Here is a 27,545-nt window from a genome sequence, read left to right on the forward strand (position 1 = left end):
AGTCATGTACCTGTGTTTTAGCTGCTTGAATAATCTGTTTTACTCTGCATGCAATATGCTTGTCACATTAATGTCTCTAAAGGGATAAGTGAATGAACGAAATCACATTATAAAGACTGAGACTCAACTTATAATTATCTTTTCTCTCTTTTAGAAATTCTATGCTTGGGATAAGCTTTGAAACTTCTATGCTTATATTTGGCATACAAAATCTAATAGGGATGTATAGACTTATTTCTGTGTAAGTCACAGATAAAAATCGCCCAGTAAATGCAACAACAGAGGTGTTATCTGTATTGTCAAGGGAGATAATTGCATTCTTACTTTAAGGGACAAGCATGTACATGACAAAAATCCTAAATCTGTTTTCTTCAGTTTTTTAGTTTCCACTTACTATGCCAGTGAAGGTTTAAGGAGGAAGCCAATTACTTAGGAAGTAAATTAACACACATAGGTTATTTTAGTTGACATTTCCATCAAAAAAAAAAATTACTAGGTTATTTTTAACAGTCAACTTCAGAGCTACCAGCAAAGAAGCTTCTGTCTCTTGTAGTGTGCACTCATGTTTTGACATACCCACATATAGCCATTTACATATTTATAATAAGACACATTAAAATCTGCAGGGCTTTAAAATAATTTTTTTTGTCTTTATTTATCTTGAGAGAAAGAGAGAGCATGTGCGCACACAGGTGAACAGGGGAGGGGCAGAGGAAGAGGGGGAGAGAAGCTCAAGGAGGCTCCGCACTCAGTACAGAGCCCAATGAGGGGCTCAAACTCCCAAACCCTGAGATCATGACCCAAGCAAAAATCAACAATCAGACGTTTAACCAATTGAGCCACCCAGGCACCCATAAAGAAATAATTTTTTAACAAGAAAAACTTTTCCTAAGGTCAAAGGACAATTATTTAGGCAATTAGTACATCACCAAAGTTGAACTAATACAATCTTTTCCCAATAGAGCCAACCAACTAATTTTCATGTATTAGAATTCTATTGTGTTGAATAACACTTCCAACAATGGGATCAAAGACAAGACCTTACAAATCTCCATTTGTAAGGTGTATATATATATATATATATATATATATATATATATGTATATATATATATGGCATTTAATTTTTTTAATAAAAATATTGGAATGTTTTGCTTTATACTCAGGAATTACAGATTTTAGAAACATACTATATTTGTTTTTAAAATATAATTACTTTCATAATGCAAAGACCATTAAGACTTTTACTTTCAGACAAGATGAAATAGATTTACTTTTCCCTACTCTTCCTGCTAAGTGTAAGTAAAGGTTCCTGATATTATATATAAAAAACATAAGAGAATTCAGGAAGGGGAAAAGAAGGAGGAAGAATATAAGCTAGGGATTTCAGGATCCAAGAAACAACAGAGTTCACCACTCAAAGTTTTCTTTTCGCCTTATATATCCTGGACTGGGTGCTAGAGAAGCTGGCAACCTGGAAATGCCAATGGATATACAAAATAAATAGTAATAATAATAATAATAATAATAATAATAATAATAATGTCTGAAGAAAATCTGCTTTTTCTGCCCAAAGGGCCAGAAAAGGAATAAACTAGCAAGACAGAAAACATTTTGACAATAGCTGCCCCATTCCAGCCAAACACCATGGAAAAGTTGGCAGACCCATCCTCACTCCCATCAGCAGAGGCCAACTGGGGAGCCTAGACTTCAGTCCTTGCCAGACAATGAAGAAAACCCAATTCCCCAACTGGGGTGGTGACAGAGAAGTCTGAATGGGGGTCAGAACTTTGATCCCTGCTGGACCCCTAGGCTTTTGTCTCCGCCTGGTGATAATGAGGCACACTGTACCTTCTCCCTGGGGCAGTTTCCGAAGTGGCAGAGTGGAGGGTCAAGACTTTCACTACATTCAGCTATAACAAGTCCCCCTTTCTCCAACGACAGTGTCAACAGAACTCAGTGGAGAACGTAAACATTTACCTATAACAAGTAATAAGGTGGCACTCATATCCCTAGTTGGTGCAATGTCAGAGAGGCTGGCTAAAACAGAAGTCTTAAGTAAGACACAGATTTACCATACCTGAAATGTCCAGGATTCAATAAAAAATCATTCATTATACCAAGAACGAGGAGAAAAGATAATCATGAGATGCTAACACCGAGATGACACAGGTGTTAGATTCATCTGACAAGTGTCTTAAAGTAGCCATTATAAAAATGCTTTAAAAAGCAATTACACACACATTTAAATAAATGAAAAAAATGTAGCCTCACCAAAGAAATAGAAGTTATAAGAGGAACCAAATAGACATATTATAACTGAACAGTAAACTAAAATTAAAAACACAGTGGAGAGGACAGAAAAGATTTAGTACACCTACAGATAGAAAAGTAGAAATTCCCCAATCTGGACAACAGAGAGAAAACAGGCTGAGGAAAAAAAAAAAAAATTAACAGAGCCACAGAAACTTCTGGGATGTAACAAAGATCTAATATTTGTGTCATCAGAATCCCAGAAGGAAGAGAGACAGTGAGGAGAGAGTGATTGGGGCTAAAAATAATTTTGAAGAAATAATGGCTAAAAATGTACTCAATTTAAAAAAATTTTTTAATGTTTTTTATTTATTTGTGAGAGACAGAGAGAGACAGCACAAGCAGGGAAGGGTCAGAGAGACAGGGAGACACAGAATCCAAAGACATGTTCTAGGCTCTGAGCTAGCTGTCAGCACAGAGCCTGATGCGGAGCTTGAACCCACAAACCACGAGATCATGACCAGAGCCAAAGTTGGACGCTTAACCTGAGCCACCCAGTGCCCCAAAAATGTACTCAATTTTGGTAAAAGATATAAGCCTACAGCTTCAAGAAGCTGGGCAAATCCCAAACAGAATAAACACATGATGCACACCATAATCAAACTTCTGGAAATTAAAGACAAAGAAGAATCTTGGAATTAGTGAGAGAGAAACAACTCCTGGCCTACAGAGATGAAACAATGGGACAGCAGTTTCTCGGCAGAAGCCACGGAGGTCATAAGGAATTGGCACAACATTTTTAAAGTGCTGAAAGAACTGTCAACTCAGAATTTTATATTGAGTAAAAATACCCGGAAGGAACGAGAAGAGTCCAAAACTGTCTCGAATGAGTAGAAATTTGGGTATACATTGCCAGTACGCCTACTCTAAGAATGGCTAAAGTAAATTCTTTTTTTTTTTAATTTTTTTTTTAATGTTTTATTTATTTTTGATACAGAGAGAGAAAGAGCATGAGAGGCAGAGTGGCAGAGAGAGAAGGAGACACAGAACTGGAAGCAGGCTCCAGGCTCTGAGCTAGCTGTCAGCACAGAACCTGATGCGGGGCTTGAACTCATGAACATGAGATCTGACCTGAGCCAAAGCCGGATGCTTAACCGACTGAGCCACCCAGGCGCCCCTAAAGTAAATTCTTGAAACAGAAAGGAAATGATAAAAGCAGGGATCTTGGAACTCCACTGGGAAAGGAAGAAAAAACACAGAAAGGAATGAACACGTTGGTAAATAAAATAGACTTTTCTTCTCTTCTTGAATTTTCTAAATTATGTTTGACATTAAAAACCAAAATTATAATAGTATCTGATATGGTTCTTAATGTATGTAAAGGAAATATTTAAGATAATTATATTATAAACAAAGCAGCAGATGGGAAACTGAGAATGGCACAGCATAAGTTCTATGATAGTCTTACCAAAAATGCACAACCTCAACCAAACACGAGAAAATTTTAGAAAAACCCAAACTCAAGAACATCCTACAAAGTAAGTCATCACATTACTCAAAAGTGTTACAATCATGGGGCGGGGGTGGGGGGAGGGTGGTGCCTGGGTGGGTCAGTCAGTTAAATGTCCTCTTGATTTCAGCTCAGGTCACAACCTCACAGTCCATCAGTTCAAGCCCTGCATCGGGCTCTGCATTCACTTTCTGCCCCTCCTTCACTCATGGTCTTCCTCTCTCTCTTAAAAATAAATAATAAAACATTTAAAAAAAGCATTAAGATCATGAAAGACTAAAGAACTGTTACTTGATTGAAAAAGATTTCAAAGACATTGCAACTAAATGCCTTGTGGGATCCTAGACTGGAGCCTGGACCACAAAGAGGACATTAGTAAGAAAAGTGGAAAAATTTGAATAATATGATATTATCATTAATTTCCTGGCACTGACAACTATACTATGGTTATATAATTGCTAAAATTAAGCTCTATACTATATTTGTACCTTTCTCTAAGTTTAAAATTATTTTTAATGTTTATCTATTTATTGTGAGAGAGAGTGTGAGCAGGGAGGGGCAGAGAGGGAGACAGCAAATCTGAAACAGGCTCTGCATGGTCAGCACAGAGCCCAATGTGGGGTTCAAATTCACAATCTGTCAGATCATGACCTGAGCCAAAGTCAGACACTTGACCAACTGAGCCACCCAGGTGTTACTAAAATTATTTTTTAAAGACAACTTACAAAAGAAAGCCTTTAGTGCTTCAGAATAAAGGACATTTGAAAGAGGACAAGCATCTATTAGAGTTAATATCAGATAAACAAGCTTTTCTATGCATATCAGAGTTTATACGAAAAGAATCTTCAACGGGCGCCTGGGTGCCTCAGTTGGTTGAGTCTCCAACTTCAGCTCAGGTCATGATCTCACGTTCGTGGGTTCGAGCCCTGCATCAGGCTCTGTGCTGACAGCTCAGAGCCTGGAGCCTGCTTCCGATTCTGTGTCTCCGTCTCTCTCTGCTCCTCCCCGCTCATGCTCTGTCTCTCTCTGTCTCAAAAATAAATAAAACATTAAGAAAAGAAAAAGAATTTTCAAAACAAGAGAAGGTAATCAGTGGGGATTTTCTTTGCATTAGAAAGATAAAGTCACTGGGCAGTGTGGTACTTTCTCCCTCTGATATCAAAAGAAAAAAGAATGCAGAAAAAAAAGTTTCTGGCATAAAAGCCTGGAGAATCACAATATCCAAAGCATCAGAATAAAGAGAAGTTATGGGGCGCCTGGGTGGCTCAGTCAGTTAAGTGTCCGTCCGACTTCAGCTCAGGTCATATCATGATTTGGTTCATGGGTTCGAGCCCTGCATTGGGCTCTGTGCTGTCAGCTAGCTCAGAGCCTGAAGCCTGTCTTCAGATTCTATGTCTCCCTCTCTCTGACCCTCCCCTGCTCATGCTGTCTCTCCCTCTCTCTCTCTCAAAAATAAATAAAACATTAAAAAAATAAAAAAAAAAGAGAAGATAAAAGTTCCTCCTTAAGTTAGAATTTAGAGAGAAAATATTGTAACAGAGGCCTAATCATGGGAAGCCTAGCAATGGGGACGAAGAAACTTGAGCCAAGAAATATCAATAAATGCTACTTGATTTCCAAAAGCTAAGAAATAAGTTGCTACTTAGGTTGCAAATGCAAATTGGTAGCAAATACTAGCTATGACAAAGTATTTCTTTTTAGCTATTTTTATTTTTACACTAAGACAATATGACTATCACTATCTGAACTTTCTCCTCTACCATGAATGTCATTACAAAAAAGTTCCACTGAAATTGCTTTTAATAGGGAACAGGAACCAATAAATTCTGTTAGGTTCTTTTCAACAGCTGACAAAATCATTGAGGAAGAACCAGAGGAGACTACTATCCCAGAAGCCAAAAGAATAGAAAGCTTAAGAGACAAAGTTCAGAGTTTGAGTATAGCCAGGTTAAATGCTTTAGAAAACAAAACCCAACACTATAGAGAGGAATGTAACAGAATCCAGAGTCTATAATGTATCCTTGACAATACTCGGGATTCAATTCAAAATTACCTGACCTGTAATAAACAGGAAAAGGTGACTCAAACTCAAGGGAAAGGCAATCAGTAGAGACCAAATCCAATATATCTGATGTTAAAATGAGCATAAAAGGTGTTCATAGCAAAGCACCTATTTTTCTTAAGGATATAAAGGAAAATACAGGCACAATGCATGAATGGATAGGAAATCTCAGCAAAGAACCCAAAACCTTAGAAAGAACCAGATGGAAATTCTAGAAATGAAAATACAATATCCAAATTTTAAAAAAATTCACTAAATGAAGGAGATCCACAAAAGAGTCAGTAACTTATAGATTGATAGAAATAATACAATTTAGTCTATGGCCAAACCACCCTGAACGTGCCCGATCTCATTTGATCTCGGAACTTAGGCAGGGTCAGGCCTGGTTAGTACCTGGACGGGAGAAATAATACTATTTAAAGTTCAGAGGAAAAAGAATTTTTTATGAATAAAGGCTCAGGAATGTGGGGTAATATTTTTTAAATGCATGTAAATGGAGTCCCAGAAGAAGAGAAGAGAGAAAGGGGGTAAAAAATTTCACTCAAAGAAAATATGGCCCGAAATTTCTCAAATTTGATGAAAGCAAGAAATATACAGTGAGTTCAACAATGGCTCTCAGAAGATGTGTCCAAGTCCTAACCTCTATAGTTTTGAATGTGACCTTATTTTGAAATAGGCTCCTTGCAGATAAAATCAAGTGTGTCAAGATCATTCTGGTAGAGAGAATATTTACAACACAAAGGACTTATACTCAGAATAGAAAAAGGACTCTCATAACTCCATAATAAGAACAACAACAACAACAAAAAACCCTAATTAGAAACTGGGCAAAGATGTGGACATCTCTCTCAAAAACAAAATTTTACTCAAGGCTTGCTTGATTCTTGCCTTTATTATTATTACTGATCATAGTTTATATGCATCAGGATTTCTTTCTTTCAGCTAGAATTTTTCTCTATAGGGTTAGAAATCTCAGCAAAATGAGTTGATTCATAATTCCACTGGGTTTTACAGAAGTGGTTTTGAATTTGTAGTCTGCATACTTTTAGGGGTTTGGCAAAATATGTCAAGGTATAATGATACCAGAGACAATATGTCAGTCTGAACAAACTTGGGTTGCCCATTTGAAAAACAAACTTGAATGTTAGGGTCATGAGAGAAAGATCAAGCCTTTGGGAGAGTTTAAATACTAACCCAAGCCCTCCAAGGTCTTTGAAAAGTAGTAAAGGCCAAATCCAAGAGGGATTTTTAAAGAATGACTACAGGGGCGCATGGGCAGCTCAGTTGGTTGAGCATCGAACTCTTGATTTAGGCTCAGATCATGATCCCAAAGTCCTGGGATCAAGCCCTGCGTGGGACTCTGTGCTAAGCAGCAGAACCTGCTTAGGATTCTCTCTCTCTCTCTCTCTCTCTCTCTCTCTCCTCCCTGTGTGTGTTCTCTCTCTCTCAAATAAAATATATAAATAAATGAACAAAATTTAAAAAAGAGTGACTGTAAATCAGAGCAGAATCTGTTGACCTCATGCCAAACTCACAAATGTCTTTTACTCATTGCACTCTGAGTAACTTCTCACTTTATACAGCCATTTCTGTAACATCACATATGAAAATTTGGGCTCAGAAGTAATATAGTAAGTAAATTTAACATTGGGGAAAAACATATTTCTAAATAGGGAAATATATGTATATACATGACTTCTTTCTCCAATTCTATGAAAAAACCTACAAAGTTTAATTTATATTGCTCTGGAAAAAGAAATAGATCCCTCATTCTTAAAAAAAAAAAAAGGCTGCAAACAGTCTCTTTGATGATAAATATTTGGATTGTAAAAAATGAGGTACAGGAAAGAATAAAGAAGGAAAGAAAAATTATCAGATTGGTCTGCTACCTTCCATACTAATTCTTAATGTAATCTATATTACAGTCATAGTGTTAAAATATATGTCATAGGGGCGCCTGGGTAGCTCAGTCGGTTGCGTGTCTAACTTCACCTCAGGTCATGATCTCACGGCTTGTGGGTTCAAGTCCCTTGTAGGGCTCTGCACTCACAGCTCAGAGCCTGGAACCTGCGTCAGATTCTGTGACTCCCTCTCTCTGCCCCTCCCCTGCTTGCGTTCTGTCTCTCTCAAAATAAATAAATGTTAACAAAAATTTTTAAATGTTATATGTCATGTAGGTTAAAATGAGTATTTGAAGGAAGCCTGTAACTATAAAAGAAACCTGCTATAATCATATTAAACTTCACAAAAGGAGACATACCAGTTGAAATGTATTAAGTTTGAATTGTACCTGAAAGAAAGATTTTAATTTAAGCAGATATTTCAAAGCTTTCTACTGACATTTTCATCTTGCTGGAAATGGTCCTAACATCTAAAACTAAAAATAATTTTTTAAAAAAACCTCTATAAAATACTCCTTGATTTTGTAAAAATAAACTAATTATGGTTTAACTAATTATGATAAATTTCTTTCTTTATATTCTTTATGTGAGAAAAACAAACCTAGCTTATATTTTACTCTGAAAGTTTCAAAATCAACACTGTTCAATGGATGATGAACACAGAAAGGGGGCACAGAATAGCAAACTGACATTAAATTCACCTAGGAAGAATAATTTGCTAAAAGAATTCATTTTCATTTCCAATCAAATCACTTTTCTAATGACTCATTCAAATAGAATATGATACTGTGATTTATAAGAAATACACATTTGGTCTTCACCCCTTTTTTCTGATACTAGCTCCCCATACCCTTGGTATTCCCTAAGTATTCAAAGTGGTAAGTTGTATGTTAAGGATGGAAGCTGACAGCCAAAGGAGCCAAACATTGATTGGAGAGTTAAAACTTTCAGTCTCATTCCCCGACCTTGGGGGACAGGAGACGGGCTGCAGTTTGAATCAATTGCCAATGGTCAATGATTTAACCAATTGTGGCCTTATAATGAAGCCTCCATGGAAGTCCAGAAGGACAGGATTCTGAGAGCTTCTGGGTTGGTGAGCCATGGAGTGCTGGGAAACTGGTGCACCAGGAGAAGGCGTGGAAGCCCTGGCCCTCCTCTGGGCATCTCTTCCCTCTGGCTGTTCTGAGTGATCGCCTTTCACAAGAAACAGGTGAGCGAGTAAGTAAAATTTTCAGAGTCCTGGGAGTTGCTTTGGCAAATTAATTGAATCTGAGGAGGAGGTTGTGGGAACCTGATTTAAAGCTGGTCAGTCAAAAGTACAGGTAGCAACCCGGGCTTGTGACTGGCATCTGACAGTTGGTGGGGAGTGGTGGGGGGTGTCTTGTAGGACTGGACCCTTGACCTGTGGCATCTGATGTCGTTCATCTCCATGGAGACAGTATCAAAATTGAGTTGAATTCTGACACCTTGCTGGTGTCCTGAGAATCACTTGGTGCTGTGTGGGAACCACCCTGTTCTTACACATACACTGGAATTGGTACAAGAACCAAAAGACAAAGAAACTTTATATCTAATTATACAAATCTAGATTTCTAATATAATTAGTATGGCAAAGCATATTCATGTTATAAAAACTTAGAATAACGTAAATTGTAAAACAATAAAACAAAGTCTACTTCAGTTCAAATGCACAGCATTTCAGGAATGTCTCTGCCATGGTCTCTGCCATGATCACTGTTGTTTTTTTTTTTTAAAAAGCTGAATAGTAATGGGGCACCTGAGTGGCTCAACTGATGAAGCATCTGACTTTGGTTCAGGTCATGATCTCACAGTTCATGCGTTCAAGCCTTGAGTCGGGTTCTGTGCTAACAGCTCAGAGCCTGGAGCCTGCTTCAGATTCTCTCTCTCTCCCTCTCTCTCTCTTTCTCTCTCTCTCTCTCTCTCTCTCTCTCTCTCTCTCTCTCTCTCTCTCCCTCTCCCTCTCCCTCTCTCTCTCTCTCTCTCTCTCCGTCCCTCCTCCACTCACGCTTTTGTCTCTGTCTCTCTCTTTCTCAAAAATAAACACAAATTTAAAATTTAAAAAGCTGAATAGTTTTGGGGCACCAGGCTCAGCCAGTTTAGCATCTGACTCCTTTGGCTTAGGTCATGATCTCACAGTTCGTGAGTTTGGGGTAGGGCTCTATGCTGGCAATGAAGAGCCTACTTGAGATTTTCTCTCTTTCTCTCTCTCTCTCTCTCTCTCTCTCTCTCTCTCTCTCTGCCCCTCCCCTGCTCATGCACTCACTCTCTCTCTCTCTCTGTCAAAATAAATAAATAAATAAATAAACATTATTTTAAAAGCTGAATAGTTTTGGCATTATAATTGAAGAGTATCAAGGTACATAACAAAGAATCTGAAACACTTTGGTATAACTATAATTTCAAATGAGTTTTTGTGGAAAGCACTGAGGTTATAGAAGCATACTGCCTGGGCTGGACAAAATCCAAGTCTCACAGAACTATTGACATAAAACTTTTCTTTCTAGGGGCACCTGGGTGGCTCAATGAGTTGAGTGTCTGACTCTTGGTTTGGCTCAGGTCATGATCTCACAGTTTCGTGGGTTTGAGCCCTGCGTTGGGCTCTGTGCTGGCAGTGCAGGCCTGCTTGGGATTCTCTCTTTCTCTCTCTGCCCCTCCCCACTCACGCGGTCTGTCTCTCTCAAAAATAAATAAAACTTTAAAAAAAACAACAACTTTTTTTTCCTAAAAAATAATAAGACAATCAATAAGAACATTCAGGTTTTAAAAGAGGATAGTTAAAATGCACTCAATAAAACTTCAAAGACACATACTCCTTTATGACAGGATCCAAAAGCTTGCATCTAAAATGTGACAAACATAAGGCGAGCCCATGAAGTGATAAAAGAAGTACCAAGAATGTGCAAGTGTTCAGTCCCATTCTGCTCTGTGAAGTCAGCTTTATTAACAATAATTTTAATTGTATAATAATTTTAATTATTTTGTAGATTTAAGCAAAAAAATGTGAGCTTAATACCTACATTCTAGTGAGCAAATAGGCTTTCTGTAATTTATAAATTTCAATTAAAGATTGAGTAATGAAAAAAATTTAAAGCTAAAACAACTTAATTTTCAGTACACTAATACACTTTTACTTTGTAATACAATATAGCTGTCACATACAAAGGCTCCGATAGGCTTCAATCAAACTTCAAATGGTCAAGGAAGGCCAAAGGGTTTATACAATATCAAGAAAGCAATAATATCTATTCAGTGTACAACAACAAAAGAAAAATGTACTAACCTAGAAACACAGAAAAAGAATTTATTGTTTTAAATTCCAGAAATAAAAACAACAGAATAGCATGTAATCCATAATAAGCTGACCCTATAATTTCTAAACTACAGTCCAGTTGAAAATTTACGAAAGAGAAACAGTCTACATGTTTTTCTACCATGTAAAGTTAGTGATAGTTAGTGACCTATAAACTCTCGACTACAAAGCATGTTTTCCTGTGACGTCATGAAGACATGCTATGTGCCTGACGGGACACTACGCCATTTCCCACCAGGATTCTGTCCACTGCTCAGCTGCAGGCCGTGACCTCTCCGTGACACAATATTTCACATCAATACCAAGCTCATTCGGCCAAAGAAGCGCAGTAGTGTTTTCCAACCATCTGTTTATGTTCATTAGTATGTAAAAATCACAGTACACAAATTTGGAAATGTTTAACTTGTCATAAATAAGAGTATATCATCTTAGCATAAGCTTTAAAAAGAGGTCTGAGCAGTCAGCCCGACAATGAGAGAAACAGTCTCTCCACTTTGACTAAAGTAATTATAAAATTATAATTGTTATCATTACCAAGAATTAACAAATAAATAAAAATTAAAAAAATTTAAGTAGTTTTTCTGGCAGCAAAATTACATCTACCATAACAACATCTCCAAGCTAAAAAAAAAAAAAATCAATTCAGAGCTTGACTGATTTTGTGCTTTGTTTCTATAAAAATGCAGTGTTACTCTCAGACATTTCTAAATGACTAGGTTTGTAAATAAGCAGTGAATTTCTTTTCATCACAGTTTATTTCTAGTTCACTGTGCAGATTATAGATAGAACTAAACATTACTAGTTCTTTTCCAGTACTTTAACTATATGAATCAGGTCTTTTTATTTTAAACAGTGATTTATTGTCATTCTTAAGGTAAACAACAAAAACAAATTCTAAAAACTTTTAACTTTAAATCAAGTGTTTAAAATTTTAGACGACAGAGCCAATAACTGACAACAGCTTCTTCAATTTCATATTAATAGTCTGATTGAAAACACTAAGGATTACCTGGCAACAGATTTGAAAGAATCAGGTTTCTGTGAAGGCAAACGAACAAAGAAAAAAACATGCAAAATACCTGCCAAAACACATGATCTTCTTTCTGATTTTATATCTAAACTCATAAAATCTTTATAAATACATGTTCATTCTACACAATACAGATCTTCTAGAGCATTTCTAAAGGAAATTACAGTTTTTGGTCTGAGGGAATAAGACTCCGATGGAAAAGGGGATGAAAACAGTGAAATCTGAGGGTGTGGTACACTCTTTCTACGCACAAGCACGCGGCTGTTCATCCAGTCAAGTCAGCGTTACAGTTCAATACATGATTTTCAAAGCAACTAAGAAATCAGAACACAGGTATTTCCTCTTCCTAGAGTTAACAATTCTTTTAAAAGCTCTATCCACAAAAGACTGCTAGGTTGTTGTTTTTTTTTTTTTTAAGGGAACAAAGAATAGGGAAAACAATTCCCATTCCTATATCCATATACACAAGCTCAGTGGGCTGTGAGCTAGAGTTATACTGACCAGTGAAACAGAATTGTTAGTACCAACGGAGGCAGGTGCTACCCTACATGGTTCAAAACGTGATCCACTAAAACAAGTACATGTTTTTATGCCTTAAACAACTAGAAAGCATGTCCTATTGTTCTAATACCATGTCTAATTAACTACTAAGATAATAGATTCTAGGATGTTGTACCTTAATGGTATACCTGAATCATTACTAGCAATAGAATGCCAACTTCAAAACTGCTATGGAAGTAAAATCATCATTAGAAAATCTCAGCCTTATTGTAAATGAGGGTGAACTTAGTGCTAAATACTAACACCAAATGTATGAAGGCAGAAGTTTTGTCTGTGGAAGACAGAGTGAGGCAACAGATGCACCCAATCAATACCAACTGGAAGACAGAACAGATAATTAAAGTATTTAAAAAAAATAATAGAATAACAGAGAGAAGAAGAAGCACGGAGGAGAGCCAGGCAGCAAAAGATGGATAGAATGAAAATTAAAAAAAAAAAAAAAAAAAAAAAAAAAGAGGCACGTGCACATGGCTCCCTTTTTTCTGACCTCTGTGTTCCTGATACTTTACAATGTAAGTGGCATATAGGTCACACTAGCAGGCAAGAATGAGCTTTCTGATGGATAGAGATGAAGGATTTGGGGCTAATGAATTTGTTTTCTTATTTTTGTTTTTGCTTTTGATTCATACCTGAAAGCCTTGAATCCTTGCTAAATATTCCAGTTGTTTTGAAGGTTGTACTGGAGAACAAGGGGGAGTAGGAGAACTTCCTTTTAAACCTATGGCTTCGGCTGTAGGAGCGGTTCCATTCATTAGGAGTTCCCTGGCAATTGTAGCTGAACTATTCGACGTGGGAGATATACTGAAGAAAGAGCTTGAGGGTTGGTTCATATCTTTGGGTGACAAATAGCCTAGAGTAGTGCCAGAGATTACTTTGTGGCGGCTGGCTTCCATCTCTTGATAAACATCAGGAGACAAATGAAGAATTCCTTTTGGAGCTATAAATAAAAGGGAGGAACACTGTTATTACATTTAAAATAATTAAGATAAAAACAAAATAATTAACTTAATGGTTTTACTTGGTTTAGTAACCAAGCAGTAAGAAACACTATCAACCAAGCATCTTCCGTGTACCTGTAGAGGCAGAGGCAGCCTCTGTTTAGAGGTGAATAATCTATGGTTCAATATTCCTAAAATCAGAAGATTAAAAAAAGATTAGGAATGTGCTCAGTCTTCAACCTGCAATTTAATTTTTTATGATCTCATAAAGAGACATGAACCTTGAGTACATCCAGCAGCTGAGAAACAGTAGGTAAAATGAGGGCTGGATCAGTCCAAATCATCGGAGGTACAAACTCATAGACCTGATGGCTTCCATGTCCTGTTCCTCTTCACAAGGGTGTCCCACAGACAACTCTGGAACATTTCAAAGAATAACACTGTGCCTTCTTCCCAATGCTGGCACACTGTCCTATCTTGGTAATCTCATTATGATACCACCATCTATTGGCTTGGTTGTCCAACCTAGACTCCTGGCTTTGCCTCACCCAGTAGCAAGCAGATACCATATCCAGTCTGGAATCTGTCCGTCAGACCACGGACAGGTTCTGATATCAAAAGGAGTGAGCCTGGGACTATGTTATCAGTTGGTGGGGTTGTAAACATATAAAAAGAAGCATTTTCCTCTGACCACCGTTTGTTTCAGAGACGTTTCAAACTGAATTTCACACTGCTTGTTCTAATGTTTTTGGATCAGATAATAGCGACTCTCAAAATCACACTATCTTTTAAAAGTATTGAGAAATCACCACTTGTGAAGAATGTGCTCTGACAGATGAAACTTAATTCCCATGCTCTTGCCCCTCTCTCTCTCTCCAACCATTAGCATTTAGATTCAAGACTTCTCACCTGAACTACTGTAATAATCACTAAAAGGTTTCACTGCTGCTAGTGTCCATTTCCCCAAATGTCTATAACATAGTCCCAAATAGAAGTGTTCCAGACACTTCTGGGAATAAAATAATAAAATCTGGCAAATAATGCAAATTATATCACACTCACACACACACACACACACAAAACCTACCTTTTGAAGGATTAAAAATGTATATTAGCATAGTAAAAACTGAGAAGTCCAGAAGAATAAAAATCTATCAACTTGGTTTTACCCAGGACTTCCCAAGTTTGTTTCATACCGAAGCTTTTTTTAATTTAGATTTTAATTGCAGTATAGTTAACATACAGCGTTATATTAGTTTCAGGTGTACAAAACAGAGATTCAATAATTCTATATCCTAGTTGTTTACATAACATTAATAACAAGTAACACTTTGAAAAATGCTAATGCTAGCCATTTTCTTACTTAAACATCTTTTCTGGCTTCTAAGACAGCCCTTAGTTATCTGGCTCCTCTACATTTCTATCCTTGAAATTGTTCATGAAGATCCCATGCTCCAGTCATGCAGACAGATTCACACTTCTTACAACAATCCATGCTGTTACAACATATCACGTCTTTATTTCTATTGTTCATTTACACACGTGCAACACAAATAGTTAAGTTCCTATTTCTAGTTTCTAGGTGCTTTTCTAACCAATACTGTTCTGATCTCCAGTGAGGTTCAGTCTGTTGGGAGAAGAAAATGAAAAGGGCTGATGTGTGGTAGGTGCCTCAGTAGAGATGAATCCAGAAAACAGTGGGAATGGGAAAGGTTAAGCATAGGAGCTCAGGAAAGGCTTCTCGAACATGATGCTGATGGCAGATTTCAAGGGATAAGGAGAAGAAAGCCAAGAAGGAAGAGGACGGATGGCAGAGAGACAAAGGCAGGGACCAGCAGAACGCATGTGCCAGGAAGCCTCAGGGGGTTCCTTACCACGAGGGCATGAAGAGGGAAGTGGGACTGCAAAGGATAAAGGTGGGGTCGGCAGGGCCAGCTCCAAGGACTCTAGCCTGATAGCATCAAAACAAAGAAGTTATTTTTTAAAATAACTTATATAGCTCAAATTGAGATATCAGTCCAATTTTATGGATTGACTTTATGCTTTTGTGTTAGTTTTATAATCAGGGAAAAAATGTCAAAAAAAATTTTAAGAAAATATGCATTAAGGCACTTAGGTGGCTCAGTCAGTAAAGTAGGTAACTCTTGATTTCAGATCAGGTCATGATCTCACGGTGTGTGAGTTTAAGCTCTGCATCAGGCTCTGTGCTGATAGCATGGAGCCTGCTTAGGATTCTCTCTCTCTCTCTCTCTCTCTCTCTCTCTCTCTCTCTCTCAATATAAATAAATAAACTTAAAAATATATATACTGGAAAAAATACAGATAAATCTCACTAAACAGAGAAAACTAGGTTTAATGTTTTGCTTTAAAGATACAGTTTTAGTATTTTTTGTATGAACTCTTTTTTGTTGCTTAGATGAAAAAAATGTGCTAAAACATAAGAATACCACATGATCCTGTTGTTTATAAACAATATACTCCTACTACTAATACTAAAGCATATTTCATTATACCAACTATTTCCTTAAACAAGTCCATATTGTTGAACATCTAACTTGTTTCCAAATTTTTGTAATTATAAACAACACAGTGATAAACACTTTTGTTTTTAAATTCTTGTTTACAAGAAAATTTATTTCCTTAAGTTAGAAACAGAATTGCTAGTTCGAACAATATGCATTTTAGGTTTTCTGACACTAACAATTTGCCCCAAATTGGTACAGCTCCAAAAAAGTTGTAACAATTTCAGACTCCCATATTAATATGTGAAAGTAATTTTTCCATCTATTTTGGTATTGGATATTATTATTAAAACATCTTTGCCTCTGCTTTCTGTTAGTGTAGATAAGGGAGAAGATTTTTAAATAATATCCAATATGGAAATAAGAACCTCATCTCTGAGGAGGTGACAGGAGGTAAAGATTTGATGGAGTTTAATCACTGCCAGTCAATGATGTAATCAACCCTGCCTATGTAATGGAACCTCCATAAAAAGCCCCTAAATGATAAAGCTCGGAGTCCTCCTGAGTCTCAAACATATTCACATGCTGGGGGAGGTTGGTGTACTGCAATGCCAACTGCTGTGTTCCAGACCCTTCTAGCTGTTCATGCTATATCCCTTATAATAAACCAGTGATAGTAAATAAAATATCTTCCCGAGCTCTGTAAGCCATTCTTGCACATGATCAAACTTGAGGAGGGGGTTGTGGGAACCCCGTAATTGTATAGCCAGTTGGGCAGAAGTACAGGTGGCAGCAAAGGACTTGTGCCTGGCTGACTGGGGCAGTCTCATGGGACAGAGCCCTTATCTGTGGGGGTCTACTTTTCATTCCGGGTAGTGTCAGAACTGAGTTGAACTGTCAGCCACCCAACTGGGGTCTGGAAAATTGGAGAACTGGTTGGTAGTATGGGGAAAAAGATCCCCATATTTTTGCTGACAGAAGTGCTGTAAGTAAAAACAGTTCATATGTCAAAACTGATCAAACTCTATCTACTTTATGTGCAGATTATACTTCAATTATACCTCAATAAAGTTGTAAAAATATTTACCAATATGATAAGTGAAATGTCTTATTGGTTTTTGTTTTTTCACTAGCTGCATAAATACTACATGTAACTCTTATTTGAAGAATAATTTAAATGTTACAACTCTAAATTTGACACTCAATTTAAAAAATCAAGAAACTGACAGCATTACTTCAGTATTATTATACAGCAGTAACAGGCTTGCCAATAATAATATTATAAAGCAACAAAAATGCTCTCTCAACACTCAAGAGAGGCATTACCTCACAGTATAAGAACTCATGCAGAGTTCAGGCTTCCTTATTCTACAGTAAACCTGCCTTGATTTTTCTTCATGAATAAAGAAGATTCCTTTCTACAAAGCTCAACTAACAGAATGGTTGTTGAAAGAGTGTAAAGACACATGTGGATTTCTGCAGTCAACTACTGAATGATTTTCAAGTTGAATATTAGTAACAGAGTAAATGCACTGGTCACAATTCATTTAGGTTCTTCTTGTTGTAAATTTAAGTAGCTTTTCAGTAAAGACCTGAAAGTAGAATCAAAGGGTAATTTAGGCTATACATATTTAAGGACTCTAACTTTCAATTAGGCCTCCTGAAAAACTATAACAATTTATTCTTCTAAGTATTTTTTAATGTTTATTTATTTTTGAGACAGAGAGAGAGAGCAAGTAGGGGATGGGCAGAGAACGAAGGAGACACAGAATCTGAAGCAGGCTCCGGGCTCTGAGCTGTCAGCACAGAATCTGAGGCAGGGCTTGAACTCGTAAGATGTGAAATCATGAGCCAGTCCAAAGTTGACTCCTTAACCAACTAAGCCACCCAGGCACCCCAACAATCAATATCTCTGTTAGTGGCATGGGACTAAGCCTTTTATCTCATCATTCTGTTGAAACAGGTTTTATTTATTCTAAATAATTAATTTTTGACACTATAATACTTCACTGTTATATATTAATTTATATATATACACATATATATAAATTTTACTACTATGCAGGATAAACTTCTTCTCATGTAACTACCTTAGGTTTGTGCCTTCTTCCCTGTTGATTTGGACCTCAGTTTTGCTCATGGACTTCAAATGTATTTCCCTTGCTCAAGTCTGCTATATCCTACTATATTCATGCTCTAAGTATGTACTGAACCATCCTCCATCATCTATCTTTTGTCCTAGATTTTGCCTTTAATACTTCCGTCTTGGTACTATTGGTTTGTAACCATTACACACAGCTACACTGCAGATACAAAGGTGTTATGCTGGCACTTTATATTAATTATCTCATTTAGCTCCCCACAATAACCATATGAATGGGCATTTTTATTACTCTAGCTCTGTACTACTTTTAAAATGAAAGCACTGTTACATTGCTCTGGGCCTCTCCCTTGGTACACAGGCCCTAGAAGAAAGTACTGCTTAGATATCAAGGCAGGAAGGACAGAGCACTAGCATTGGATAGGGCCCCAAGAGTAAGTATGGGGGGCACTGGCAGTGCCTGTGCCTTGAGGTCTCAGCTTTGACCACTACCTCTTCCTAATGCACAGTCCCTCTGGCCTCAGGGTTGATGCTCTTTCTGGAATTCCCAGGGACGCTCAGGGCCATTTATGAGATGAGTGCACATGCAGTCAAAGAAGGAACTGCCCGAACCACCAGGGTCATCCTCCGGGAGTGCAGAGATAAACAGTCAATCCATCCTCGGCATCCTCTGTGGCCACTAGGCTGACTGGATCTTAGAAATCTCCCGCCTCTCACTGCCCTGTCATTGAGAAGCAATGAACAGGACGGCACTTGTAGGGGACCCCACCTCTCCCTTTCCACACAGCTTAGTGTCAACCTGTCTTCCAGGTGAGGCTCAATCAAGGTCCCTAGTTCTGCCTAATTTTTAAGTCAAATATAAACTATCTAGATAGAGACAATAATCAATTAATACAAAATTAGAAATTCTTCTGAAAATCAAACTGAAAAAGGAAAAATGTTGGCTAAAAGCAATACAGTAAAAAAAATCAAGCAAACAGGTAGATAATTTATTAGAAGTTTCTTTTTTAAGGCCAGTTTAAAGATCATTTTGGAAGGTAAAGCTCCTAATTAGCAAAAATTTGATCACATCTCACAATACAGAGGACACTAAAGCTGCTCTGGATTAAAAAAACAGCTACACAGAAAACGGGAGTCATTATCAAACAAATGAACAAAATGATGTATTTTAATGTGTCCAAAATTATAACTTAAAATCAGTGGTGAAACAAATCTTGTTCTTGCCCTTAGAGTTGGACAACACTAATTTTTTAATGTGTACATTCTATTGGTCTTTTTTCCTCTTTTTTTTTTGGAGGGGGGCTACATTTAACATAATGTATGTGAAATTATTAATATAGTGAATGCTTATGAATTAAATTACTGACAGAACTTTTTGGCAAGATATGAAAGTCTTCTGGTGAGCACAGTACCAAGAGGGCAAAGTGGCGAGCGCAGCCCTGACCCACAAAAGGAGCAGCCCCAGGGCAGAGGCCTGATACGAGGGGCAGGGAGACAGCGTCCAGCACACCTAAGAGACTGTGCCATCATTATTTCAGCGTGAAATGGGGAGGAGGGGAACCACAGAACGGTAAATGATACATTTTCTTTAAAAGGCTAAAAACAAACAATAGCAACAAAAGGTGCTTTTTGAAATTTTTTTGAAACAAAAAATATTGTTTGAAAAAATTCAAATGAACTGGGAAATGCCTTTGGAAACTTTGTTCTAAGGTACATATGTACACTATCATAGGCAGGAAAAGGGGTTAGTCAAGAGTTTTCAAACCCAAGGGCTGAATAGTTGTTTTTTCTTTAAAAAAGAAAATCTGAAAGTATGTAATGACAAAGGATAAGGATGTGAGAGTATCATGAATAAATTCACGATTCACCTTAATAATAAAGTCTCAGTTGGCTTTTATAAAATAAATCTGTTCAAGGCTCAACATTTTCAAAAAAAGACAGAACCATGAACATTTCTACCGAGTAAGACAAAACAGAGTAAAAATGAAGTTTGAGAGTAGCTTGTGAAGATAATGAGCCATGTTCAATTATTCATTTACTTAAGTGGGGTTAAAATGTCCTGACAAAATAAAGATCATTAGTTATTTTTCTTCACAGAAAAAAATCCATTAATGACTATTTACTTAAAACTGTAAAATACAAAACAGAAACAAAACAAAACAAAACAAAACCCTGAAAATGGATTATGTAAGCCACAGGACACAAATGACCAGTGTCTCGGCAGGAAGAAACACATACCAACTGTCGGCGGCAGCTGCCCCAATATTACACCACACGATTCCCCTGCTAGCATCCCAAGTATCCCTTCCAGAGAGATCATAAAACAGGAATAATTATATGCAACATTCATATACACCTGACTAGACAGCAGGCTTTGCATAAGTTAGCTCAGTAATCCTCACAATGACCCTCTGTCACAGGAATTATGATTTTGTCCACTTGCCAGCTGAAAGCCCTGAGGCTCGGAACGGTCATGGTGACCTGTCAAAGTTTCAGCTGGTAAGCAGGAGGCCTGGGACTGCAGCTAGGCATCTGGCTTCAGGGTCAGTGCATGGAACTACCATTCGATCAATAAAACAAATATGAAAACAAAAACTATTATTCTTTGTATCTGTACATTTAAGTTCTGTGGAAGAGTCTCGAAATATTTTAACACCAGCACAGAGAAAAGAAACTCTAGAGATACTGAACTTAATATGAGGTGTCTCTGGTTTTCATTTTAAATCTATTTTCTAGGCTCAATGAACCAGAGTCTGTCTCATAATAGTCTCTCTCTCTCTCTCTCTCTCTCTGTCTCTCTCTCTCTAGCGTAATAGAAAAGCTAGAACTAGGAGCCAGGCAAAAGTACTTAAAAAAAAAAAAGATTTTCATTGTGAAACTACCCTTTGGGAAGACATGTAAAAATAATGTGCTCAGCCAGCATCATAATTTTATTTGTTATGAGAAAGTAACTTCAAGTACTAGTGTAACATAACACCAAAAGCACAGCTTTAGGATGAAAGAACTTAATCCACATAAATCTTTTCATTCTCCTTATATGATACAAATTCTGATTTAATAGTCTATTCCAAATTAGTCTATGTATTACTCAGAAAGTTATGACTGATTCCACAACACTATAAATAAAAATGAACTGATTAGAATAATATACATATTAAGTAATGTATCTAATTTAAAAAATCTCCTTGCAACAATAACAAACTCGTTTTCTAGGACCAGGAAACAAACAGTCTAGCAAGACAGAAAACTTAGACAAAAACTACTTAGTTCCGCCAAGCACACACACACAAAACTGTTGTCCTATTCTTACCTATGATACCAAAGACCCAGTTGGGAGCCCATGCTCTTACCTCCACCAAGCTATATAACAAAGCTCCCCAGCACCCCCACTGTGATGGTACTGGATAAGGCCTAGTAGGGAGCTGGGACTTTGACCTCACTCTATAGTATCAGTGGAGATCACGGTCAGCCTGGACATCTACCCCACCCCCACCCAGCAGTAAAAAGATGCCCTCTCCCCTCCCTAGAGTGCTGCCAGGAGAGAACAGTGGAGAGTCAGGATTTTAATCATTGCCTAGCAGTGAAAAGGTTATCTCCACTGTGGCATCAATGAAGACTATGTGCAGCCAGAATTCCACCTCTAACCAGTAATAATGAAGAGTCCCCCAACTTGGGTATCATTGGAGGTAGAATGGAGAAACTGTGCTTGTACTAGCAACTAACAGTAACAAGGTGGCACCCCCTACTCCACAGGCCTAGTGGTATCACCAATAAAACAAAACAAAACACCAAAAAACAAAAACCCCACAATAGAAATAGGTGTACAAAATATTCAAGTCTCATAGTATACTATGAAAATGTCCAGTGTTCAATGAAAAATTTCAAATCATATCAAGAAACATAAATACTTCAAATTGAATGAAAAAAACATCAAAAGATGCCAATACTGAGTGGGCAGAGATTTTAAAATAATCTAACAATGTTAAATCAGCCATGATAAAAATGCTTCAATTAAGCAAGGAGAAACATGTTTGAAACAACTGCAAAATAAAAAGCCAAGTCTCAGCAAAGAAATGGAAGATAAAAAAAAGAACCAAATGGTAATTCTGGAACTAAAATACATACTAATTGAAATAAAAATCTCAGTGGATGGTTTCAACAGCAGAATGGAGTGAAGGGGAAAGAATTAATGTAGTGGAAGTTAGAAAAAGATACAAGTAACTGTCAACCCAGAATCCTATACCCAGCAAAAATATACTTAAGGTATGAAAGAGATAGTGAAGCATTCTCAGATATAGGAAAACTAAGATGCTTTTTACTAGTAAACCCATGCTACAAGAATGGATACAAGAAGTCCTTTAGCAGAAAGGAAACACAAAAGAAACCACAGAACATAAAGAAGAAGAAAAAACCACGGTAAGTAAATAATATGGATAAATATACTAGAATTTCTTTCTCTGCTTGAGGTTTTCTTGAATTATGTTTTCTAGACAAAGAAAAAATTATACTAAATGTACAAATTAGTTTAAATGTATATGGAGGAGGGGCCCCTGGCTGGCTCAGTCAGTAGAGCATGCACCTCTTGATCTCAGGGTCATAATTTCAAGCTCCACCCTGAGCACTGAGTTTACTAAATACATACATACATACATTCTTACATAAATATATATATAAAGTGAGCAAGCACTAAGCACAAAGGCAAGCACTAAAATGGCTGTATAATGAGATAAACTCAAAAAAAGTCTAGATAATCAAAGTAGAATTCTATAGAGTGATTCAGTAACCCACAGGAGGCAAGAAAAAGAAAATAACAAATAGAAAAAAGAAATAAAATGGCAGACATAAACCCTACCATACCAATGATTACATTAAATGCAAATAACCTAAATACATGTGTTAAAAGGAGACTGGCAGAGTAAATTAAAAATTATGACCCAACTACATGCAGTCTAAATGAAACTCACTTCAAATATTATGATATAGGCAAGTTAAAAGCAAAGGATAAGGAAAATATGGTATATTTTATAAATATTAATAAAAAAAAACCCAAGACATTCTATTTGAAATGATGACATAGGAGATCTATTAATCTACCTGCCATCAAAACCATAACTGAAGGGTATTAATAATAAAAAACTTTGTCTCTAGAAATCATTCTAAATACATACAGCAAATAAGACATTGTCCTTTTTGTCTGGACTCTGTCCCCAGTTCTTGGGAGGCACTCTCTAAATCCTTGGAATTTCCTGAGTGACAGGCCCTTGTACCACATCAGAGTTTATGCTAATAAGATGATTCAAGATGGGTGATGGCCATGTCAGAAAGACCAACTATGCGATTAGATGGTTAGAACTTTGAATCAAATGATATCAGCCAAATTTCTGAGAGAGAGAGTTGGAGACTGTTATCAACCTGATGCTCAATGAATGATTCAATTATGCCTATAAAATGAAAACTCATAAAAATTCTGGACAACTCTGGAAACTTGAGTGAGCTCCTATGGTTGGCAATACTCTGCATATTATACATCGTGTGTATGTGTGGCAGGGGGGATGATGCATCCTGACTCATGGGAAAAGGACACTGGAATCTTTGTGTTTGGGAGCCTACCAGATCTCACCCTTTATGTCTCTTCTTTTGGCTGGATCTGATTTATCCTTTTTGCTATAACAATTCCACAATCTTGTATAGGACTTTCCTGGATTCTGTGAGTCATTCTAATGAATTATTAAATCTAAAGGGTCATGAGAAGCTTTGAATTTATAAATAGTTTGTTAGAAGTGACCAACTAGCAGCTGGTATCTGAAGTGAGGGCAGTCTTGTAGAGAACCATGACTTTAAACTGTGACATTTAGCCTAACTCCAGGTTTTGCATCAGAAGTCACTGTACATTTAATCAAGAAAATCTAACAAATCTCAGCAAGAACAAGAGTCTGTGGCACTGAGCCATGACCCACTTCCTCCCCCATATGCAGCAAAGAAGATGGGAGGCGGGGTTCTCCCTCTCCTCAATCTCCTGTCAAGGAATATGGCAATTCACCAGGAAGAGCAGACTATCAGAATATCTCATTTTCCCCAGCTCCAAGTTGAAAAAGCTAAATTCCTCATGTATATGGCCATGAAGTTGGGCAATCCTTTCTCCCATGCAGCCACCACTCATACAGTGAAGGCTCTACACAAGCCCCGCAGGCTGAGAATACTTGGGAACTGACATCCCTCTCCTCAGCTTGCTCATAGGAGGGAGGTTCATGTCAGGAAAGGCATGCCAAGAACAACAGAGACTACCTTCCCTGCCCAACACTCTGATCATTTATGAAGAAGTGTCACCGAGAAGTGACCACTGTCCCAATTCCCACTGGAAAGCAGTGACTCAGAAATTCTGCTCAGGTGGTGAGGTAGTTCATAAGAACGAGCTCTAAAGCTCCCCCAAAGGAAATTAGTTTATTTGAAATGGACTGTGGATACATTTAAGCCTAAGGGCACTCATAAAACATTGGAGATTTTGGAGGTTAAAAATTCACAAGAGTCTGCTAACTTCATGAAAAGAGCAGGAAGCTACACTGTAAACCTACCAGCTTCCCACCAAAAACCAGGAAAAGCAAGAGCCAGAAAGAGTGCCCTTGGGGTCAAAACCTGAGATACTGGCCTCAGAAACTGAAAAGGGATCCAAATTTAATTGGATCAGACTGGGTGCAATTTATGTCCCAAGAAAACCATAGGGCTATATGACAGCAATTAGTGGAACCCAGAAGCTAAGTGTTAAATCAACAGATGCATAAAACTTAACAGAGATCAAGAAAAGGGCAAAATAGAGCCCTTCTAATTTCACTATCATCCCATGTGACCATGCACATGCTAAAGACTGCTCCCTCTGAGAGGTGACATCAGCAACTTCATACTTCAAGAGAAACAGATTTCATAAAAATAGTCCAGCTTTTCATCTAAAAATAGGAAAGGAACCCCATTTTTTATACCTCTATTCAATAAGTACTAGAAGTTCTAACCAGAGCAATTAGGCAAGAAAAAGAAATAGAAAGCATTCAAATTATAAAAGAATGTTGGGAGCCGCAGAGCTTTTGGCTGCCTCAGGCAAGGATATTCGCTCTCCAGGGAGTACCAAGAAGCTCTCCAGGGAGTACCAAGAAAAACAAGATTTGCATCTGGAGGCTGGAGAGTGCCATTTCCTGGTCCAAGATTTGGGCAACTGTCATGCTGGGCCAGACGTAGAATGGCCAAGGTGCACAAAAGATCAAAACCGCTTTTTGGATTATTCAGCGCTAGCTTCCCCTCCCCAGCATTGTAGAGGCAAGTCTGGGTGCTTCTTTTGATATTCATTTGACTCTGTTACCTGGCAACCAACCTGGGTCAGTTCCCCGCCCCAAACCATATATAAGATACAATGTTTTCTGGAAAAAAAAGAAGGAGAGGAAGAAGACTAAAGAGAGAGGCTTGATCGGATTCCGTGTGCTGTCTTCACTCTCTGTGCGCCCTTTCCTGCCCTTTCTCTCCCTCCCTCAGGAAAAGAACCCACGAGTATTCTCCGCCCTGCCTGGGGGTGGATGAGACAGGTACCGCCCAATGCTGGGACAAGCGTGCCAGGACCTGGCTTCGGCTAAGACAAGAGAAGATGTAAAATTATCAAATTATCTCTGTCCACAGATTGTATGACCTTACATGCAGAAAACATGAGAGATTCCACAAACCAACGGTTATATCTAGTATGTAAACACAGCAATTAACAGGACAAAAAGTCAACACATAAAAATCAGTTGGCTTTCTATACACTAACAATAAGCTATCTGAAAAGCACATTATGAAAACAGTCCATTTACAATAACATCAAAAAGAATAAAATACTTGGAATTCTCTTAACTAAAGAGGTGAAAATTTGTATACTGGAAATTATAAAACACTGCTAAAAGGATTAAAGAAGACAAAATAAATGAAAATAGATGCTATGCACATGGATTGTGAAATTTAATATTATTAAAGTGTCCATACAACCCAATCTATAGATTTGATGCAATCCTGATCTGAGTACCACTGGCATTTTTTACAGAAAAAAAAATCCTAAAATAGACATGGAACTGCATGCAAAAGACCTAAGAGAGGCAAGTCAGTGTTGAGAAAGAAGAATTAACCTGAAGGCACCATGCTTACTAATTTTGAAATATTACAAAACTATAGTACCCAAAACACTGAGGTTTGAGCATAAAAGACAGACATATAGACCAAGGGAACAGAAAAGAAAGCCAAGAAACAAATTCACACACATGTGGTCAGGTGATCTTCAACAATAGTGTCAAGACTACAATGGGCACAAGACAGCTTCTTCAACAAATGGTGTTGTTGGTTCTCTGCAAGCAAGGGAATGAAATTGGACCCTTACTTTATACCATATACAAAAAAGTCAACTCAAAATGGATTAAAGATTTAAACTTAAGAACCCACACTATAAAACTCCTAGAAGAAAATGAAGGGAAGTTTCATGACATTGATCTAGGCAATGATTTCTCAGATATGATACCAAAAGTATAAGCAAAAATAGACCAAATAGGATTATATCAAATGAAAAAGTTTCTATAAAGAAAAGGAAATAATCAACAGAGCGAAAAAGCAACTTATGGAATGGGAGAAAATATCTGAAACATATATCATATAAGGGAGTAATACTCAAAGTATATAAAGAACTCCTATAACTCAACAACAAAAAGATTAATAATTTGAACAGACATTTCTCCAAAGAAGACATAGTCAACACGTATATGAAAAGATGCTTGACATCATTAATGATCAAGGAAATGCAAAACAAAACCTTAATGAAGCACTGCCTCACACCTGGTATGAAGACAACTACTTTAAAAAAAAAAAAAAGGAAGTGCTGATAAGGATGTAGAGAAATTTGAACCCTAGTGTAATGTTAGTGGGAAAGTAAAATAGTGAAGCTACAATGGAAAAACAGTATGGAGATATTTCAAAAATTATAAAAAGAACTACCCACATGAGAAATAGCAATCACACTTCTGGGTGTTTATCCAAAAGAACTGAAAACAAGATCTTAAAGAGATATTTGCACTTTGTGTTCAATGCAGCTTTATTTGCAACAGCAAAGAAGTAGAAATAATATAACGTACATCAGTGGGTGAATGGATAAAGATATCTATATGGTAGAATACTATTCAGCTATAAACAGAAAGATATCCTGTCATATATAATAACATGGATAAACATTGAGAACATTATGCTAAGTAATAGAAGCCAATCACAGAAAGACAAACACTGTATGATTCCACATGTACGAGGTATCTAAAGTAGTCAAACTCACAGAAAACAGAAAGTAGAATGGTGGTTGCCAAAAACTGGGAAGAAGTGAAAATGGGGAGTTGCTATTCAATAA

At 37.3% G+C, this 27,545-nt stretch overlaps 1 protein-coding gene across 7 annotated transcripts in view; it reads right to left on the reverse strand.

Moving 5' to 3' along the window:
- STAU2 (staufen double-stranded RNA binding protein 2) overlaps nt 1-27,545 on the reverse strand; it is a 294,518-nt gene that overhangs the window by 104,244 nt on the left and 162,729 nt on the right. For all 7 annotated transcript variants that reach the window (XM_029923407.1, XM_029923405.1, XM_029923406.1 and 4 more), the window contains one exon: nt 13,277-13,584. In XM_029923407.1, coding sequence (XP_029779267.1) covers nt 13,277-13,584 — 308 coding nt within the window. The remainder of the gene's footprint in view (nt 1-13,276; nt 13,585-27,545) is intronic.

Source organism: Suricata suricatta, chromosome 15 (genome assembly GCF_006229205.1).
Source record: "Suricata suricatta isolate VVHF042 chromosome 15, meerkat_22Aug2017_6uvM2_HiC, whole genome shotgun sequence".
Taxonomy (NCBI): Eukaryota; Metazoa; Chordata; class Mammalia; order Carnivora; family Herpestidae; genus Suricata; species Suricata suricatta.